Source organism: Natrix helvetica (assembly GCF_964273705.1).
Source record: "Natrix helvetica genome assembly, chromosome: 2".
Lineage (NCBI taxonomy): Eukaryota > Metazoa > Chordata > Lepidosauria > Squamata > Natricidae > Natrix > Natrix helvetica.
Window position 1 is genome coordinate 253100890 of NC_138552.1, and position 21645 is coordinate 253122534.

Here is a 21645-nt window from a genome sequence, read left to right on the forward strand (position 1 = left end):
GGCCCAAATTCTGATATGTGACTAGTATGACTGCCAAGAGAGCTGCAAAACCTAACTTTACAGGCACTAGACTTTAAATACCATTTCTTCAGTGTTGCAGAAACTTTGACTGTCACTGAACAGATGGTCATTAACCAAAGACTATCTCTTTGTGCTTTAATTAAGCACTGATTTTTATCCTGCCCAAACCAAAACATATATAGTTATAGTACCAGCTTTGGAACAAGGGAAGGCTTTAGCACATAATTTGAAGTTGGTTTAATAAATTGGTATGATCTAATGCTGATAATCACAGCCTTATGGTTTCGATAAAATGGGAAACAATAGTTTTCTAGTTTCATTGATATCTTTAATAAGATAACAGGCGCTTATTAACAAATAGGTTTTTTATTTTGTTACTTGACCTACTGATCTCTTGAAAGTAAAATAGATACATAAATTCTGAAATATATGAGGGAACAAATTGAAAAAAATGGCACTAAGACAATTCATGCCTTTTCTTATCTTGAACAGCAAAGGGCAATTTATACAAACAGGAAGCCTATTGCATTCTCAAAACAATACTTCTATAAAAATGACCACTGAAATTATATTTATAATATGTAGTTCTTTTATATGATGTATTCATCAAGGTATGCCCACAACAGATGAGAAATGTGCTAATTAATTTGGAATTTTAGTTATATTCAGTCATGTTACATTTAATAAGGTTTGATTTCCTGTCATTACAGACAATAAAAATAAAATTATTTCACAGCATGCTCTGAATTTTATTTATTTAATCAACTTACGTCTTCTTTTCTTGTGCAGCAAATATACAAGGTAGACATTTGAGCTTCTAAATTAGTGATACAAATCTAGTACCTTCCAGATGTTTTAAGGTACAATTTCTATATCATATAACCAACATTCGGGTATTATATATTTTGTAATCCAGAATTGCCTGCTCTACATTACCTTACTTATTCAAAACTAAGAAACCCCCACTTAAAAGCTCACATGGTGCTACCTATTGTAGAGAAGAAAAGGAAATCAGAAAACACATTACCTACTTGACTTGCCTTTGTTTCATGTTATAATGTTGAAATATGCATGGAAAGGTAATTTTAAGATGAGCTCATCTTTCTGCCCTCTCTTTTAAAAATGTATTTTACTTTGTAATTATGTATTTCATTTTAAAATCTTACAAAATCAATCTGCTAAAAAAGGTTTTTAAATGCACTCGTATTTTTGGAAAAGGTTAGGAAGAATAATACCCTTCACCAATGATCAAAATGTATTTTTTCTTCACAGTTGATTCAAATTTGCATATCCCCTATTTCTTATCTAAAACAACACATCATTATCCGATGCATGTACGAATGATCAGATTGTTATAGAAAGAATACTTATACTGCTCCAGAGAAATTCAAATACAGTGCTTCAAAAGGCAACAATTCACGCATCCAACTAAAAGTCATCAAAACAACAGAAATGTAAGGTAAGCATTCCCTGCATGACTCAGCCATGACGTGTTAAGTTCATCCTTGCTGATTATTAATAAGCAGTCACTTATCTGAGAGATTAATTTCATATCAAATAACACCAAAAGCAGAAAAGATATAGTAGAAAAAAAAGAGAACTAAATTGCACAGACAATATAAATTTTGAAGTTCTATTTGCTTTAAGAATTGTCAGCTGTGAGAAGTGTGAATAAAAACCCTACTACCTACACAGAGGATAAGAAAGATTTTCCTATTGAAGCTCCAAGGAATTATAAAGATCAAATTGCAAAACCAATGTCATCATAGTAAGAACAGAGTTGACCAAACTCTATATAATAAGCTATATTATACTATACAAGATCACTAATCTATCTAGCATTATCTCTAAACTGACTCATATTAGGTTTCCTGAGTCCAGAAATGGCTTCTGCTCTACTCCTAACATAGCAGTTTACACTGAATTTTGGAAAAGTTTGAATCCAGGGCCTTCAACTCAGGTCACTGAATAGTAAAGTGTGTTTACTATGTTACCAATTCTTCTTATAAATTTCTATTGTTTTTCTCAGTGAAAATTCAGTTGGGACTTATAAAGAGCTAATTAAAAGTCTCCCAAGACAGATGCTCCTGAAAATGTATTACAAACCAAACAAAAACAGAAACTTGGCATTCTAGTTATAGAATGTTGAGTAGTCTTTCACTTGTGATCCTTGTGAACCAAGGAACATTTCACCATGCTTTGTTGTTGCTGCTAGTTGTGAAGTTGTGTCCAACCCATTGCGACCCCATGGACAATGTTCTTCCAGGCCTTCCTATCCTCTACCATCCCCTGGAGTCCATTTAAGTTCAGTGACTCCATCCAGCCACCTTATTCTCTGTTGTCCCGTTCTTCTTTTCCCTCAATCTTTCCCGGTATTAGGCTCTTCTCTAGTGAGTCCTCATTAGGTGGCCAAAATATTTGAGTTTCATCTTCTTCAGAATTTGGCCTTCTAAAGAGCAATGCTTACACATCAGTAACTACTTATTTCAGTTCCTCTAAATTCAAATTTGTCATATCACTGAAAATATCTAGCCATCTTGTCTTCTGCAAGCCTTTTTATTCTATTGTCTTCAAATTTTCTAAGCATCAGGAGCATCTCTAAAGGCTTCCTTCTGCATCATTTGTCACTGTTAGTGCTTCTAATTAGTTGTCTGGTTTTACCGTATTCAGTATTGGTTTGTTCTTATTATTATACAAAATATCATGTTTTCTTCAGCATCATAGTTCAAAGTTCATTTAACCTTTCTGAAGACCATGCACAGGTAGTCCTCCACTTACGACCAAAACTGAGCCCAAAATTTCTGTTATTAAATAAGACATTTGTTAAGTGAGTTTTGCTCCATTTTACGACTTTTCTTGCCACAGTTGTTAAGTGAATCATAACAGGTGTTAAGTTAATAACACAGTTGTTAAGTGAATTGGGCTTCCTCATTGACTTTGCTTGTCAGAAGTTCCCAAAAGGGGATCACATGATCCTGGGTCACCGCAGCCATCATAAATATTAGTCAGTTAGTTGCCAAGTGCCTGAATGTTGACCATGTGACCATAGGATGCTGCAATGGTCATAAGTGTGAAAAACGATCATAAATCACTTTTTTCATTGCTGTTATGACTTCAAATGGTCACTAAAAGAACAGAGTCGAGGACTACCTATAATTAATAGTAATAGTAACTTTGTTGGTACTATAATCTCCTTACAGTTCAATATTTTGTCTTGATTTGTCATAGTCCTTAGCTGTCTAGTCCAAGTAGCAGGTATCTTTATTTCATGGTTAAAGTTACCATCTCCATAGATTTTTGAGTATTGGTTTCCCCACAGTATTTCTCCACTAATTTGCATGGCATTGGCACTTGTTGTTAGTTGTGAAGTCGTGTCCAACCCATCGCGACCACATGGACAACGTTCCTCCAGGCCTTCCTTCTTCGGTGACAGCATTGGCACTAGTAGTTGATATAACATTTGCTTTTAAAAATTAGTATCACTAGAGAATAGCTTTTGCACGTCCATCTTTCACCTATTAAGAGGTTTTTTTAAGTGTTCCTCACAGCAATCCAAATGATATCAACATTATATCTTAATACTATTTCCAGTAATTTTAATTTCTATTTCTGATTTCCTCCTAGTTTTGTCCGCTATATTCTGCATATAAGCTAAATACCGGTAGACTGGATGACACTGTGTTTTCCATTCTTCCTTACAAACTGCAAGCAGCACTCAAGAGCAGTATCTAGAGTTGTCCAAAGTCATTGACAGAAATGGGCAATCATAGAAATTGAATGAATGAATGCACAAATGAACAAACAAACAAACAAACAAGCAAAATCTTGTTCTGCTGGAATTTCATAAACTTCCAAATTGCCTAATATTTTCTGGGGCTCACTTAATTTCATATTAAGTTGCCCAGAGCCACCTCGATAGTGAGATGGGCAGCCTATAAATCTAATAAATAAATATATATTCTAAAATATTTGGTTCCAGCTCAGTCAAGATACTGTAACAGAGATCTTTGGGCTGAATAGGGGCAGAAAATAAATAGAAACAGATAAAACATTGGTTAGATAGCATCATCGACACAATGAACGTGAATTTGGGCAAATTAGGGAGGTCCCTGGGGTCACAAAGAGTTTAGTCTTTGCGACTATATAACACCATAGCGACTAAACGACAATAAAATACATTACTAAAGACAAACAAATAGAAGTTTCAGTGTCTTATTTGGGAAAAGGATGGTTAGACCTTCAGTCTCATATTCTGGGGAAAACAATTCAAACTGCTTTCAAATTCTTAATTCATTCCCTATGAAATGAATGCCAGAATTTTGGCATATGATTGCATTTTGGGAGCTTGACAACTGGCTCACCTTTATGACTATTTGTATTGTCCTGCAGTCACATGACTGCAATTTTTTACTTTTTTGCCAGTTTCCTCACTTACCTCCAGTTTCGGGCAAAAAAAAATGCCCATTAGGTATAACGGATTTGTTTAACTACCATCGCGTTTGCTTAACAATTTCTGAAACAAAAATGCCAAAAAATTGTATCCAGTCATGTGATACCTCTATGACTGCAATTTTAGGTTCAATTATGGTCAGAAATCAAGCACTACTTATGTTTCCTTTTCATGCTGTTGGAAGAAATACAATACAATAGCAGAGTTGGAAGGGACCTTGGAGGTCTTCTAGTCCAACCCCCTGCCTAGGCAGGAAACCCTATACCGTTTCAGACAAATGGCTATCCAACATCTTCTTAAAGACTTCCAGGGTTGGGGCATTCACAACTTCTGGAGGCAAGCTGTTCCACTGATTAATTGTTCTAACTGTCAGGAAATTTCTCCTCAGTTCTAAGTTGCTTCTCTCCTTGATTAGTTTCCACCCATTGCATACATCCCTACGACCAATTCGCTCGCACAGAGAGGGACTTCTCCAGGTGCCGTCTACCAAACAATGTCGGGGGCGACGCCTAGGAGCAGAGCCTTCTCTGTGACGGGCCCAGCCCTGTGGAATGACCTCCCCCCTGATATCAGGACTACCTCTGACCTCCGCTCCTTCCGTGCAAAGCTCAAGAGCCACCTCTTCCAATTAGCTGGCCTGGCTCAACCATAGTTTTACCTTATCGCTCCTGACGGGTTTTTTAAAATCTTGTAATTTAATCGAGGGTGTTTTAAATTGTCTATTTTAAATTCTATTTTATATATTTGATACCTCCTCCATGTATATGTATATGTGTACGTACGTGTATGTGTTTATTTTTATCTGTATATGTATTTTTCATTTGTATATTTTATGTGTTTTTATTGTACGCCGCCCCGAGTCCTTCGGGAGAGGGTGCGGCTAACAAATAAAAATTTATTATTATTATTATTATTATTATTATTATTATTATTATTATTATTATTATTATTATTATTATTATTATTATTATTATTATTATTATTATTATATTTATTATTTCTTGTTCTGCCCTCAGGTGCCTTGGAGAATAGTTTGACTCCCTCTTCTTTGTGGCAACCCCTGAGATATTGGAACAATGCTATGTCTCCCCTAGTCCTTCTTTCTCTTAAGCTAAACATACCCAGTTCCTGCAACCGTTCTTCATATGTTTTAGTCTCCAGTCCTCTAATCATCTTTGTACATCTGGTTCAGTTCTAAGCAGGGAGAAAGACACTGGAACCATGGAGGCTGATTGGAAAGATGGTTTATTGATAAACAGGAGCACATATGTTTGAGGTCCTGGACAGTTGACCACATGGAGTGGAGAGTGGGAGTTATTTATACCTTCTCTTGGGCGTTGTTCTTGAGCTTCCTGTGCAAGAAATGTATTCTATTGGCTGTAGTCAGACTCCCATGGGGTCATGTTTGTCTGAATCAAGTTTGGTTGAAGCCTGGAGGGGGATGCAATGTCCTCAGGTGATTTTGCAATGCAGTGAGCCCTGCTGCTAGATAATCCTATTATGTCCTGGAGGGTCATGTCTTAATCTCATCACCCTGGAGCTGAAGGCCTTTTGTTTTGTAGATAGGCTGGCCCAGTCCTTCTCAATGGGCACCAAATATCTGCTGGGGGCAGGAAGTAGAAGCTCTGAGTTTCTGTCTTCTTTAATATTTATATTTCTCTTTTAGGGGAAATAAAATATTTCCTAATATATTTCATTCTTCTAGGAGGGGTGGGTGCTAACTTTCTACAGGTGGGTACTACTTTCTACAATGCCACAAAGGAGCATAGAACTGTTGGGCAGTTATATCACAGATGTGGATTGCTATAATTTCAAAAGAATTACCTTGACTCAAACCAAGATTATTTTGTCATTGAATCTAGCACTTCTTTATTAATCATGACATCTATTGTTGCTTCCACAATTTTAATGTCCACAGTAAGACGCTCCTCTTATGTTAAGTGACCCATTGGACTTCACGGATTTCCAGAATTTCAGCGTTCAGTCTTGACATTTTTGCTCTGATATGGTTCTGACTTTCAATGTATCAATACCCTGTTTCCCTAAAAATAAGACCTCATCGGATGATAAGCCCAATCGGGCTTTTGAGCACATGCGCTAAAATAAAGCTTCCCCAAAAATATTGCAACACAGCAGCAGCCATGAGGTGACCACGCTTGTCACCTCAAAAATATTAAGACCTCCTCGAAAATAAGGCCAAGCGCGGTAACACAATAGCAAGTATATATTTCAGCAGCATATTTCCTTTTGCCTTTGGACACATCAACCCAATCACATCACACACATTCTCTCACACACAGTGCCTTAGAACTGTCCTCAGCTCTTCCATAGCAGATTTATTGGATATATTCTTACCAATGGAACTCATGTTCCAGTATCTTATTGTCATTGTTAAGGGTGTGAGTATTTATTTGTTTTTCTTGGAACAATATTAGAAAGATTGCTATTTCTTTTGCATTTCACACCAAGAACAATGATGGGTCCTTGATATTCTCTGAGCTTGCTTGTTTCCTGCAGATGTTTCATTACCCTAACTAGGTAATATCATCAGTGCTGCTTTCTGTCAGTTTATATTCTGATGCCTTGCCTGTCTGTGTGGGCGGGGGTGGTCTTATCTTTTTTGCATATGCAAAAGAGATAATCAACCAGCGCAAAAGAGAAAAAGACTCCAGCACCTCTCCACCAGTAATCAGCACTCAGATCAGCCTGGATTAACTCCATACCAGCAATCAAATAAGCAATACCCCAATCAAGAAATTGCCAAAGTATCATCAGTAAACAGCCCAAAGATTCTCTAAGACCTCCCCCACCCACACAGACAGGCAAAATGACAGCAAACAGCCCTCCTTGCTAGACAACTAATGATGTTACCTAGTTTGGGTAAGGAAACATTTGCAAGAAAACAAACAAGCCCAGAGAGCATCAAGGACCCCTCATTTCAACCTTGAGCTACAAATATTCTCCTTTGTTGGTTCCCAGAACAATGCATATATTAATATATTAATAAAATGGCACAAGAGAATTATCAACACAAAACTCTATGCAGAAATGGGTATTGCTGTCACAAATCTTTTTCAAAATTCTGCCAAATCAAGGGAATGAAAGAGGACTTGGCATAACAATTACAGGTAGTCCTCAACTTACAACCATTCATTTAGTGAGCATTCAAAATTACAACAGCATTGAAAAAAATTACTTATGACCCTTGTTCACTTTTTTTCAACTGTTTTTTTCAACTGTTGCAGCATCCCCTTGGTCATGTGACCAAAGTCCGGGTACTTGGCAGTGGTGGGTTCCAGATCCCGTCGCAACCGGTACGCTGCGACGAGGCCAGGCATCCACCTCGGGCACGCATGCTGCGCGTGCATGTACGCCCACCGCCCTGCGACACTCCAGTTGCTCGGCTGAGGTCGCACAGGCACCATACGCTGCGCGCACATGTGCAAATGGCCCGGTTAGTTTAAAAGCAGGTAAGGAACACAGGCGGGCGGGTAAGGAACACATCGTTCCGGTACGGTGGCCACTGCTCCCAGCTGCCACCGGTATTCCTGTACCGGGACGTACCGGCCGAAACCCACCACTGGTACTTGGCAACTGGCATGTATTTATGATAGTTGCAGTGTCTGATAACCTTTTGTGACCTTCAGACAAAGTCAACAGGGGGAGCTATTAATGTTACTAACTTAACAACTGCAGGGATTCACTTAATCATTGTGGCAGGAAAGGTCATAAACTGGGGCAAAACTCACTTATCAACTGTTTTGCTTAGCAACAGAAATGTCGGGCTCAATTGCGGTTGTAACTCAAGGACTACCTTTACATTAATAAAAGAAAAGGCTGAAACTGACAGGCACATGGAAACTAAAGAGACAAAAAATACTAGCACCAAATGAAAAAGAATTCAGCTGGATCTATTCCCAAATGCTGCCCTCATTTTGCAACAGAGGCTCAGTGACCAACGCTGACAAAACATCTACTGGAATTATACCAATGGCTCTGACTTCATTTTTTCCCCCTCACAAATCTATCCCTTAGCAACTTGCTGGCTAATTCAAAGCAGTACAATAAAGAAATTTCAAATGGAAGCAGCTGTCCCCTATAAGCTTGTAAACACTCCCACAATGGATAGCAGAGAAGTCATCATAGGTTAGGAACTAGAATGAAAAATAGATAATAAGAAAAAGTGGGAGAAACATATTGATTCCCTGGACTAGAAAATAATGTGTGAAACAATTGATACAAAACGATGCTTTCCAGTGACATTAGGAAATGGATGGCATATACCCTCTTTTTTCCCCTGCATAATACTTGCTCTTCTCTTTTTTTCCAAGGACAATAGGGCAGCTTGCCAGGCTACCGGGCTGCCCACTGCATATTAACGAGATTCACCACAGCCAATTCATTATAAATCCAAAGAGGTCTTGTGCCACTTTTCAATTCCAGAAACTTGAGCAAAGTGCATTAAAAAGGGAGAGAAACATTGTATTGGTTTAAGCAGTCAAAATGTCAAACAGTTAACATCCGGAATATTATTACTAATATGGCCTCACCAGAGAATTTCTGACAGCCCATATAATGGATATATTATTTTTAAGAGATGTTCAGAATATTTTGAAGTGTTTTCATGCAAACTATTGTATTTCGCTCAGCAATACATTTTTGCAAAGTTTGTTGGCTACATACTCCCTGTCCTATTTTGAGAACAAGAAGAAATAGAAAGGATGGCCTCTTTTGAACCAAAGATACAGGTACTGTTAAAAAATGTATAGACCCCTACCACTTTCTCTTTTTAAAAAAAGCAGCACACACTAACAGACAGATAAGAGAATAACAGAGTTATACAATACAATACAATGGCAGAGTTGGAAGGGACCTTGGAGGTCTTCTGGACCAACCCCCTGCCTAGGCAGGAAACCCTATACCATTTCAGACAGTATTGGGAGGGACCCTGGAGGTCTTCTAGTTTAACCCCCTGCTTAGGCAGGAAGTCCTATACCATTTTAGTCAAATGTTGTTTAATCTCTTTTTTAAAACTGCTACTGTTGAAATATTCACAATTTCTGGAGGAAAGTTGTTCCACTGATTAACTGTTCTGTCAGGAAATTCTCCTTAGTTCTAGCTTGCTTCTGTCCTTGATTAGTTTCTACCCATTGCTTCTTGTCCTGCCTTAGGTGCTTTAGGACCCAAATAGATTGACTCCCTCATCTTTGTGGCATCTTTGTGGCATCTTTGTGGCAACCCCTTTGATATGGAACATTACCATCATGTCACCCCCTATGACTGTGATGGCGAACCTGTGGCACGCAGAGCCATTTGTCAGGGCACGCGAGGCGCTGCTCTGTCAGCTGAGTTCACCTTTTTAAAAGCCATTTTTCACCCTCCCCAGGCTCCAGAGGCTTTATAGGAGCCTGGGGAGGACGAAAAGAGCCCCGCCCCCCTGGAGGCCCTCCGGAGGCTTCAGGGACCGGAACGCTTAAAACAACCCTCCGAGCAAACCGGAAGTGACTTCCTGTTTGCTCGGAGGGTCGTTTTGAGCGCTCCGAAGGCTTCAGGGACCGTCCGGAGACTTCCCTGACGCCTTCTGAGCGCTTAAAACGACCCTCCGAGCAAACTGGAAGTGACTTCCAGTTTGCTCGGAGGGTCGTTTTAAGCGTTCTGAAGGCTTCAGGGAAGCCTCCGGACGGTCCCTGAAACCTCCGGAGGGCCTCGGGGGGGGAGGCTCTTTTCGCCCTCTCCAGGCTCCTATAAAGCCTCTGGAGCCTGGGGAGGGCGAAAAAAGCATGTAAAAATGTGGGGGTCCACGTGTTGTGCACGCATGCGCACTGGGGGGTCGGGCATTGCATTATGGGTGCGGTACGCCAGCAGATGACCCCCCTGCGCTCCCCCCACTTGTGGCACGCGAGCCAAAAAAGATTCGCTATCGCTGCCCTATGAAGATGAAGGAGTGATTCTAATCAGGATAACTTGCATATGGGAAATAGTTCATTTTTTATTTAATTAATTAGATTTATTTCCCATATTTCATCTGCAAGGATAGGGTGAAATACAGTAACAGCACTCTCTCTTCCAATTTCTGGAAAAGTCTGGGAAAACACCTTGCACTGAACAGAGGACTAGACTAGATGAGTTCTGAGATGTTTTTTCAATTCTATGATTCTATAATGATGCAGTTGGAAGGAATTAAGATAGCTATAGGATTTCAAGATAAAATAACTGGTAAATAGCCTCTTCAATGATCTCTTACAGAAGCCATTGGAAATTAGACAGAAGATTACAAGTACCTTTTGGGTGACAAGCTGCCTAATTTAAACAGGTAAAGAGGATCCTTCACTCCTTTTTATATGAGAGGGTATTTCCTATGCTGTCTTCATACCTAACATATGAAAAAGGAACTATTTCTTTTTAACAAAAAGAAAATAAAAAAAAACATAATCAGCACTCCTGTTTGAGTATATTTTTTGCTGTACACTGCTGGAGAAAGGAGGTACAACGCAATGTTGAAAATTCCTAGTTCCACATAAAAGAACTAAATAAAAACTGCACTGTGAATGCAGAAGTTGACAGAATCAGTAAGAAATGGTTGTTTTTCTGGCAGACACTGGATTCCTTCTTCTAACTCTTTACATTTTACCAGCATCCTGCTCTCACTTATGGGGTCCAGAACAAACAAGGGCTTGTTATCAATGTTGGCTCTGAAGTTGCCTTTGCTCTCTTGACTTTCTTTTCAATATTCGCCCTTACTTGTGCGTTTGGGCCTTTATTCACTGTTCTTTTTATACCTGTTTTTAAAAGCCAAGCTTTCTTTTCTGCTGTGAAGAACTTTCCTTAGCTGTACTTGCTCTAAAAACAAATGAGTATCCAAGGATTGATCTACCCAGACGTCAGTGCAAAGCAGTCAACAATTATTTGATCAACAGAAAGGTCATGGCAAAGAAATAAGGCCTAGCCTAGCCTTCCCCACCACATGCTTTGAAAGTGCAGGGAAGTATTTTGTTTTATTTTAAATGTAAGGTAGTAGCTGGTTTGTTTTTGGTTTAATATGTTCTTCAATCCCATACACTTACTGTAGCTTGTGCACAATGACTTAAAAATGTAGAATGCAGCACGAACATAACACATTTCAGATTAATGAACAAATTATGAATAAGCAAACTACACCATGTACTGATGTAATGAAATGTATAAATGGCCTCGGGGAGTGAAGGAAAAGAGGTTGCCTAAGAAATATTCTGTTGCGAGAGGCAGGAGCCTGCAGTCACTTAACAGTAAGAGAAAAAAAAAAGGAAATATCCACTCTAATGGTTCAAATAGTAAAAAGTGAAGGCAGGAAGTTTGTGCCTTCAGACTTGCAATGTAGCCCTTACAAGAAGATAGAATTAGCACATATTGTCCTGTTTCCTGTATAGTTTACTTGTGAGAGCTGATAGCTACATAAAGCTAGCATGTATTAGTGTCCAACAAAAGCCTTCTCAAGCCACATAGAGCTAATTGCATTTTTCATCTCTACCTCAACTAATGCTCTGCTTTTGTTGCTTTCCTTATCACTTCTCAGAAACAGCCGCCATGCTGGCTGGGAATTCTAGAGTCTTCAAACATATCTGAGGAAGCAAGTTGGGGAAGGCTGCCCTAGAATTACTTTAAGTTTTCAGTCTTTCTTTACTTACTTGTGCTATTTTCGGCAGTCAAAGAAAATTATTCCAAACTTTTTCAAACATTGGTTGCTGCTTATCAGCAGGATATATTTCATGCACTAACAAGTTATACATTTATTCTGCCACATGTACCTTTCTGAACTTAGCATTAATTATCTTCAAAAAAGCACTAAAACTCAAAACATTCTGCGGTTACCATTGTACTGATACACCTTTTATGACTCTATGAACAGTTGTAGGTTTTTTTCCTTGAATGATTTTCATTTTGGAAAAAAATGTGTCTTGTTTACACACAAGACACACACACACACTCACCATCTGGTGAGTGCCGAAGCCACAGTCACAGATGAGACCCAGAGTACGCAGGACTACATTAGTAAGATGGCACCTAAAGATGAGCTGCTGAGAGAATGCCAGAGGTGGCAGCAGATGTAGGAGGAAGATCAAGCAGAGAAAGTGCCATGGCGAGATAAGACCCTGCATGGGCTATACCATCGACAGATAGCTGAAGTGGCAGACATTGGGAAATCCTACCAGTGGCTGGAAAAGGCTGGACTAAAAGACAGCACTGAGGCACTGATCATAGGGCACAAGAACAGCATAAGCACCAGGGCCATAGAAGCAGAGGTGCACAGGCCCCAAAGTGCAGGATGCACAGACAAGCCCCAGAAATAGTTAAAAGAGAGAAAGATCACACTTGGTAGGGGTCTGAACTATCTGCTTGCGAACCACTCTGTAATTTAGGCCAAAGGCTACAAGTTATCCAAATCTTGATTCTATAACTAGAAGAGAATTTAGGATAGTTGTTTATTACAAGTCTCTTTGTTGGCTTTGTTTTCTCCATACCATGTACTCCAGCTGTAATGGACACCAATTCTTGTAATACGCAGCAAACTGAGGATTATGGGAATTGTAATCAAGAAATTCTAAACAGCATTAATGTAGGGAGAGGTAAGTTAGAACCTCATCAAGGGTTAGGGTCATAAGCTCATAGGAAAAAGAATAGTTGTCGTTTTCTCTCTCTGAATCAATTTCTCACCCTAATCAGAGGCTCAGAAAATAAACCTAGAAAAGTTTTTAAAAAAGATATTAATTGAATCCATTACCTCTTCTGAATTCTCTGTTGCATTACCTCCATCCTTCCCACTGCTGCTGCTGGCCTTTGTAGTGCTTTTAGTAGATTTTGGAGGCTCCTAGAAGAAAGGCAAAAGAAATGAAAGATACAAATGCAGAACCAGCCAAACATATTTAGATGCAGTGATCCACAAAACTGTCCTCAAGATAGGTACCATGCAAGTGAAAAACAAACATTTTCCTATAAACAAAACTGCTATACTGTACCATATTGCACAAACTCATGCAAATAGAAATCCTTTTCCCAGCATAGGATAGATCTGTGCAAAACAAATCACTCTTGAGGCAGTTCCCCAGAATGATGTATTCTTCTCCTTTTAGAATGGCCACCCAATTTTGTTAAGCCCTTCCCTCTACCCCACCCTGCAAAAGTGCCTGTTTGACTGTAGTTTTAAACTAAACTGTTGAGTCTCTGCTTGGCTCTGCCAAAACAAGTGAATCTAATTGATATTTTCTGTGGGATAGTTGTATTTTCCTAGACAGCAAAAATTAAGAGAAAGAGATTTGTGGTGGTTTAAAGATCAACATTATTTATCATGTTTGGCAGCCTCTAAACTCCACAAGATACATAACAGTTGCATATTCTGAAGTAAACTACAATCTACAAAATATAGTCCATAATAAATCTGTTAGACTTATTGCCAGAAGAGATTTGATAGGTTTTGCTACCAAAGAGAGCGAAGCAATGAAAATAGTAATAGCTGAATTGGTACTACTGGTTGTTGTGGAGATAGAGAAACTAGAACTGACATAATTCCACTTTTATGACAAGAAAAAAGAAAGTATAATTATCATCATTCCAAGCAAAGGCAAAAAAGTTCCCACAAGTTTTCAAAACACATTGTCAGATGTACAATACTGTTTTTTAAATGACTTTTTAAAAAATCTGTCACTTACAGCAACAGCACAATTCTAATAATGTAATGTTACTGTATTTTGTTCAAAATTTTTGAATATTGTGTTTCACCTTGCAGACTACAGCATAGCCTTCTGGTAGATTAAACTGCATGTATGTTATTTAGGTGCTATGAATTGTCTCTTTTTTTCTTAGTTCAATTTAGACTTGCCTCATTCTTCTTCTCTAATAGGATGCACCCAAATTATGTTAAGACTGTGCAAAAGCTTACAAAGTTGATATTTAGAAACATATTTAAAAGAGGAAAAATATAAAATGTAGAAGAAAACCCTAGAACACACACAATATACTAGCAGAAGACGTCCTACAAATGTCTTCTAAAACAAAAGCCTTGCTGAAATCAACTGAGCATAGTTGTAAAAATGTGTAAAGACTAAAAGTAAATGTGTCAAGACTAAGTACATGCAAAATGTATTAACCTCGAAATACCTGTTTCAAGTTTGAAACAAGCTTTTCCAATCCTACCAGAACTGTTCCAACCTACTTTGAAGTTAAAATGGCCATTTAGCACTCAAAGCACTTTCAATGATGTTTGAATTTTAAATGTTTTATATACAAAGTCAAATAAAGGTATATCGGAGGTTGAAGCAAGCACTTTTTTGCCAGCTCAAACTGTTGATACCTGTAGTCTCTTTTACATTGCTAAGATGCAGTTTCCCAGGTTTTAAACAGCTATCTTTCTCAGCTGGATTACAAAAACACAGCTGACCTCTAGATAATACAAAGACATATTTGTTGCTATCTAGGACACATCCAGATTTTTACAACCTAGACAGCATTATTGCTAGCTCTAGACAGAACTATTGTACCTAGACATGAATTTGAAATCTGCAAGGAAAGCATGACCATTTTCCATTACTGGACATGTCGTATTTCTCAATCTTAGACTTAGCATGACTATGTACTCTACAAGGGGTATCTCTTCTCTGCAACTAATCAATACATTTCTGCCATGTATTATATATGCATTCATGAACTTTACACAGATATTAACTTGCATTCCACTAATGTTCTTTATTGGTGTGCCCTTTTATTATTTGATCAGATCTGTGCTTATACTCGTCTTATACTTTTTGTAGATTTCTGCCACCTAGAGAAACAAAGCCTACCATCTACTTGCAACTGTACACAACTGTATAAGTAATGTCAATTACATGATTTTGTAGATGTGCCCATTTAAAATCTACAGGTACTCCTCAACTTACAACCATTTATTTAACAACCATTCCAAATTACAAAAGCACTGAAAAAAGTGAGTTACATTAATGATCATTGGAGTGTCCTCCTGGTCACATAACAAAATTCAAGTACTTGGCAATCAGCATATGTTTATGACAGTTGCAGCATCCTGAGGTCGCATGATCGTTATCTGCAACTTTCCCAGGGGTTTCCAACAAGCAAAGTTAGGAAGGATGACAGATTTGCTTAATAACCACATTGCTTTGTGATGGAAGCTCAGGTCCTAACTGTGACCATAAATCAAGGTCCACTTGTACCAGTATCCTCAGCATCTACACAATGTATTTTGTATCTGCACATATGGCATACAAAATATTTGCTAACACAAAACTATTATACTATTTGTTCAAAGTGCTCCTTTCTCAAACATACCAACTTAAGCATGCCCACACACTTGTATTTTTGTACACTATTCAAATACATGCACCATTGAAGAATTATGTCAGCCTGCACATGCACAGCCCTTGAATTTGCTTAATCTCTAGCTCCTTACTTAGCAATGTTTTTGGAACAAGTACACAGTATCTTAGGTACTGCACAATCTAGTAAGAATGGCAACATTGGCTCTGATGTGTTCTACAACTTCCTAAGTGTGTAATGCTGGATAAGAGGGTAGAGTCTCTCTAAGCCTACCTATGGTACCTTCCATAAAGATGTATGTAAGGCCTATCTATGTCATAGTGTCCATTTCGTGCAAAAACATGCATGAACGTGGAAGACCAGTGAATACACGCCTAACAAAGAGAACAGCGCTTCTGCAACTACTCCCGTATTAAAAATCTCTACTACCAAAGTGAGAATGTGCATTTTGTTTTCACTCTTTGTAGCATGATCTTCTGTATTGCAACACCGGGCCAATCTCTACTAAATCCTCTCTCCTATTTCCGCAACCAACCCTCCTCCTCTGTTCCCCACCTCCGCAATTGTCTATGCATCGTGCAGCCGTCTCCCCCCACCCCCCACCCCGCCGCTTTTGCACATCTTAATCTTGAGCTGTAATCGTACGAGCCACCGGCATTCTCCATTCCGCGATGCAGGTACATCCACGGTCCTTTTATTTATGAACAGGCCACTGAAACGCACAACTTCGATCCGCCTTTCCTCTTTGGAGGTTCCAGCGAGAGCGGCGCCCGTAAGCCGGCTTTTTCTCCAAGCGCCTCGCTCTACACAAACCCCCACCGCCAAGGGCCTTCGCCAGAGGTAATCTAAACTGCATTGTCTGCACCGTGCGTGTCAGTATAAGCGCGCCGGGCGACGTTTGTATGTGTGGCAAACCTAGGTCTGCTTGCACGCAGGTGTGCCTTGATCGCTTCCTGGAACTGTTGCACGACACGGATCCTGCCTGCGTCGCCCGAAAAGGGCTGCCGTGACTCTTGCAAATAAAAGTGCTGCAGCAACCCCCGTACCCGCCCTGCCAGCCTGCGGCTTGAGACGCGCGGGTGGGGAGGCTCCTCTTCCCGGCGGAGGCCCCGAACTCGGTCTTTGCCAGGCCTGGGCATGTTTTTTGCACTACGGCATTTCCGTCCTCCTAACAGAGCATCCTCCCGGCCTACCCGTTTGCCCCCCTCACCTTCTCTTTTTTCAGCTTGTAGGGCATCCCGGATCTTGAAAGAACTACGAGCTGACCCGCTCGGCCTCTCCCGCCGGCTCGGCCTCCTTCTCTCGGTTGTCCTCACTGTCGCCGCCACCCTCTGCGCAGGAGTGGCAGATCGTGGCGATTGGGCCTGCTGCCCCAAAACCGCCTGACGACTGATTCGTCACTTTTACCTCATTGGCCAGAGGTCATCGCCGTGAATTTTCTCATTGGTTGCTTATCTCAAGAGGCTTTTGAAGGACAGGAGAGAGGCGGGAGAGACTGGGAGAGGTTTTGCCAGTTTGCAAAGCAATTGTGATTGCGGGGGGGGGGGGGGGCGGCACAAAATGCTCGGCGGCTTCTGGGCAGTGCTGGGATTGGCAGGATGTGCGTCGGGGTCGCCATTCCTGCTTTAAAGAAGTTGGAAGGGGCGCGTGAAATGTGTACAGTACACGGGAGTCATTTGTGAAATAAGGGACTATCGGTACAATGTAACACAGGTTTTCTGTGTCATTGTCAAGGAGAAACAGCCCAATAGACAAAATTCCTCGGAGAAATTCGTCGGGAAGCTACTGGGAAGAATGACAACTGCATTGCAGTTAATTTTGCTAGCATTTTTTTTTTACAAATTTGATATTAATATATGTTCTTCATTACCTCGTGATGTTTTGGTATTGCTGATTTGTTGACACTGTGCCAATTCGGTACAATCATTTCTTACAAATGTGAAAACAAAAGTATCCTGTAGCTATTCTCTGAACAATGCAAATTAAAATTTATGCAGAGTAATTTTAGTGAGTTTAAATTTCATGGAAATTTATAAGAAAAAAATTAACTAGATTATACCATACCCACTGGAAATGATTTTCCCCCACTTTTTTGGTATAGGGTTCAATAAATTTCATCCAGGCTGGATTTACACAGTTTGGTTGCATTAGGCCTTGGTTTTCATTGGACCGAAAATGAAAACAAGGCTGAAATTTAAAGCACCTTTGCTGGGATTATGGATCTCATACTCATTGGAGAAAAGCAATATAAAATTAAATAGAATTCAAATGTTATTGGAAAAGTATATCTATACTTAAAATTATTCACACATCATGAAAATGTGTTCTATTAAGTGTTATTATTTACCATATAAACTTCAGTTGCTGTGATAAAACATGTTAAGCAAACAGAACCAAATCATAAATGTTACAGATTAATACAATTTTGCCAAGGTCAGTTAGAAATCTAGTCTTTAGATGGGCTGTATAGAAATTATAATGAAAAACAATAGATCGAAATATTAGAAGTAGTTTGAGAAGAAACATTGTGAAGATTTATAAATATTACAATCTTAGAAACCTATTTCCCATCTGAAATTAAATGAGCATGTGCAGTTTATAATAACTCTATTGAGTTCAGCAAAATTTATTTCTAACTAAAAATACAAAGGACTAGATCAGCAATATATGTGGCAAATATATGCATTCTATAATATTTAATAGAATTTACTCCCCAAAACATAAGTATACAATGCCAGTTTAAAAGGATTCGTAGCTATAGCTATATGATTAGATAAACCCACAAAAATGTTATGATCAACAGTAATATTCCTGTAGTATTATAACAAATATTGTATACTTGCACAGATTATGAACATCACAAAGATACTAAAATGGATGGTGTAAGAATGGGCAGAAAGATCAGTCCTTGAGCATTATTTTTAAGCATACTTAGCAGAAATAAGTGGTTGAACAGAATGATCTACGTAGGGGTGTCAAACTCAAGGCCTGCGGGCTGAATTCAGATCTTAGATCGGGCTTGTGGGGCCGCTCTAGGAACAGGGAAGGACCAGACCGAGGTGCCTCTTCCAGTGCAAATGGAGCCCGGGAAGGTTGCTCATGGCCCTCCCAGGCTCTGTTTTTGGCCATGACGGCCCCCAACCCTCTGCCAGCGAAAATGGAGCTCGGGGGCAATGCATGTCACCCCCAGGCTCTGTTTTTGGCCACAACACCTACAGCCCTCTGCCAGTCAAAACAGAGCCCAGTGAGCTGCAGGAGGCCGTTGTGGCCAAAAATGGGGCCCAGGGAGGCATGTGTGGGCCCCGAGCTCCATTTTCACTGGCAAAGGGCTACAGAAGTCTGTCATAGCTGAAAATGGAGCCTGGGAGGGCCACGCGCAGCCCTCCCGGGCTCCGTTTTCACTGGCAGAGGCACCTCGTTTTCACTGCAGAGGGCATCCAAGAAGGGAAAGGAAAGGAGAAAGGAAAAAAAGGAAAGACAAAAAGAAGGGAAGATGGGAAGAAAGCAAGGAAGGAAAAAGAAAGAAAGGGGAAGGAAGAAGAAAGGAAAATGAAGAGGGAAGGAGGAAAGAGGAAGGAAGGAAGGAAGGAAGGAAGGAAGGAAGGAAGGAAGGAAGGAAGATTATAACGAGAGTGAGGGAGGGTCTGAGGGAAGTCCTGCCTTAGCACTTGGCCACCATGGTGCCCCTGACATGAGTGATGTCGAGCTGGCCACGCCCCCCCCCAACACCACATTCCAAGGTCAAACACAACTCTGATGCAGCCCTCAATGAGTTTGATACCTCTCATCTACGGTATTTAAATATGGTTCTGTAGGAAGTTATAACCCACCCCTCTCCTAGAAAAATGAAATATCCTGGGAAATATTGAAAAGGCAGAATATTATATTTCTCTGGATAAGAAATGGAGAAACTTATTTTTAGGCAGGAAACAGACTCACTCTTAATAGCTCAACCTTTGTCAATGGGCCATTACAGGCCTGAGCCAGTCTAGTCTACATAACAAAGATCTCCCCACTTCAGCTCCAGGGGGATGGGATTAAGGCATGATAGTATTAGACCTTTACTCATCTCACCACCGGGCACCTGGGAAGAAGCAATGCTCAACCAAACTTGGACTCAAAGCAGTCTATAGAGTTGCCCCTGCATGGCCCCATGGGAGTCTGACAACCAATCAGAATACAAGCTCCAGATCAAAGGCCAGAGAGGATATAAAACCAGGGACTTTCTGCATCTCAGTCCCTCTTCTTCACCCAACATCTTGAAGCACGTGATCATCTTTTCTGTTCAGGACTCAAGCCATGTGATCCTGTCCACCATTAAACCATCTTTCCAAGCAGCCTCCATGTTTCCAGTGGCTTTTCCCCCACTTGGAACTGAACCCAGAAGGACATTTCTTCCAACAGTTCTAAAATGGAACCAGCTAAAGGATTCTCAGATCCTCTCAGGCTGAAGGGAGGAAGGGGAATGAGAGAAGACTTTTTCTCGCTTGTTATCTGGGACTTTGATCCTGATATGTCATTGCAATTGAAAGTAGAATTTTATGTGTCAGTAGTGACAGACTCTTAAGAAGCTTATCTCTACTGAATTTTTCCTCTTTTCCTCCAATTTGGCATAAGTATTATAGCCTTTTCTGCCAACTTAAAATCACTGTCCTTGGGAAGCAAAATTGACAAATGTTGCTTCTTGCCAAGACTGAACATGATGTACAGAGTAGCAATAATAAATGGAGCAGATAGTGCGATCAACCCAGTGTGCATAGACTAGCAAGCCACAAAATACCTAAATGGCTCTGGCTGAGGTCCACAGTTCTTTCAAGAACAATTGTGTATAAGTAGTCTTCATTTCTGGATAGCTGTTCGGCTTACTCCTTGAAATCTTAGTAAGAGCTGATGGTAAGTCTTTTGTTTTATTTATTTTGGGGAAATTACAGATCTGGAAAAGTAGGTGGTTGGATTTTCTTAGGAAAGAAGAATAGAGCACCGAAAAGTAAGAATGACACTGAGATGTGATAGCATGTTAGATGAGATAAAAATATATTCTTACGTTGCCTCTGATTATCCATTCATGCCCAGAAGATCCAAGCTAAAACATTATTCTGCTCCAGTGGAACACATAAAGACTGTAAAGAAAGTGTCCATGTTGCAGGTTCTATGACTTGGATTCACTAGCCATCTAATAGACTGCTGTGTCAGGGATGCCATCAATTTCTGAGCACTGAGGACAAAGCTGAGGAAGAGTGAACCCTTCTGGAAGTGTCTTAGATTACCAGCCGTAGGATAAAACTCCCCACTTATTTAATATATATTCCTGTGGTTTTACACATTACTTGACTACCAGGAAGCAATGTATGACCAGTTACCTCTTTATTGGGACTTAGCATTTGTAATTATTAGACCTCAGATGTTTCAAATTGTATTCTGGAAATTAAATTCTTATTCTTATAAAATGCACCTAGGTTTATCATCGACAACAGCCCTATTTTTTAGAATTTGTAGAAAGGAAATTACAGTATATGGACAATCAATAAATGAGATACAACCACCTTACTTGATCTCTCTGACTAAAAAAAAATATTAAAACTATTATTTATGCCATATCCTCATGCTAGAGATTCCATGACTTCATCATCCAGGGAGGGACTTATTTCAGTATATATTGCTGAAATGACTTGACCACCACAACAGAGTTTGAAAATAAGGGCTGTCAAAAGTCATAAAGCCAGACACTTTATAAGGCACAATGCGCCCAAGAATTCAATTCGCAATAGAGAGATTTGAAGCATATAGGATCTAAGGTTAACAATATGTTTGTCAGATAAGTCCCAATAAGAACAAACCAGTCATACCCTGCCTTCTGGTGATCAGGACATGAG

General features: G+C 39.8%; 1 protein-coding gene across 1 annotated transcript in view; it reads right to left on the minus strand.

The window, feature by feature from the left end:
• PPP2R5D (protein phosphatase 2 regulatory subunit B'delta) overlaps positions 1–17137 on the minus strand; it is a 63706-nt gene extending 46569 nt beyond the window's left edge. The window contains exons 1-2 of the mRNA XM_081943692.1: positions 16983–17137; positions 13230–13316 (exon numbers count right to left, since the gene is read on the minus strand). Of these exons, the coding sequence (XP_081799818.1) occupies positions 13230–13316; positions 16983–17009 (114 nt within the window). The 5' untranslated portion in view covers positions 17010–17137. The remainder of the gene's footprint in view (positions 1–13229; positions 13317–16982) is intronic.
• Between the last annotated feature and the right edge of the window lie 4508 nt (positions 17138–21645).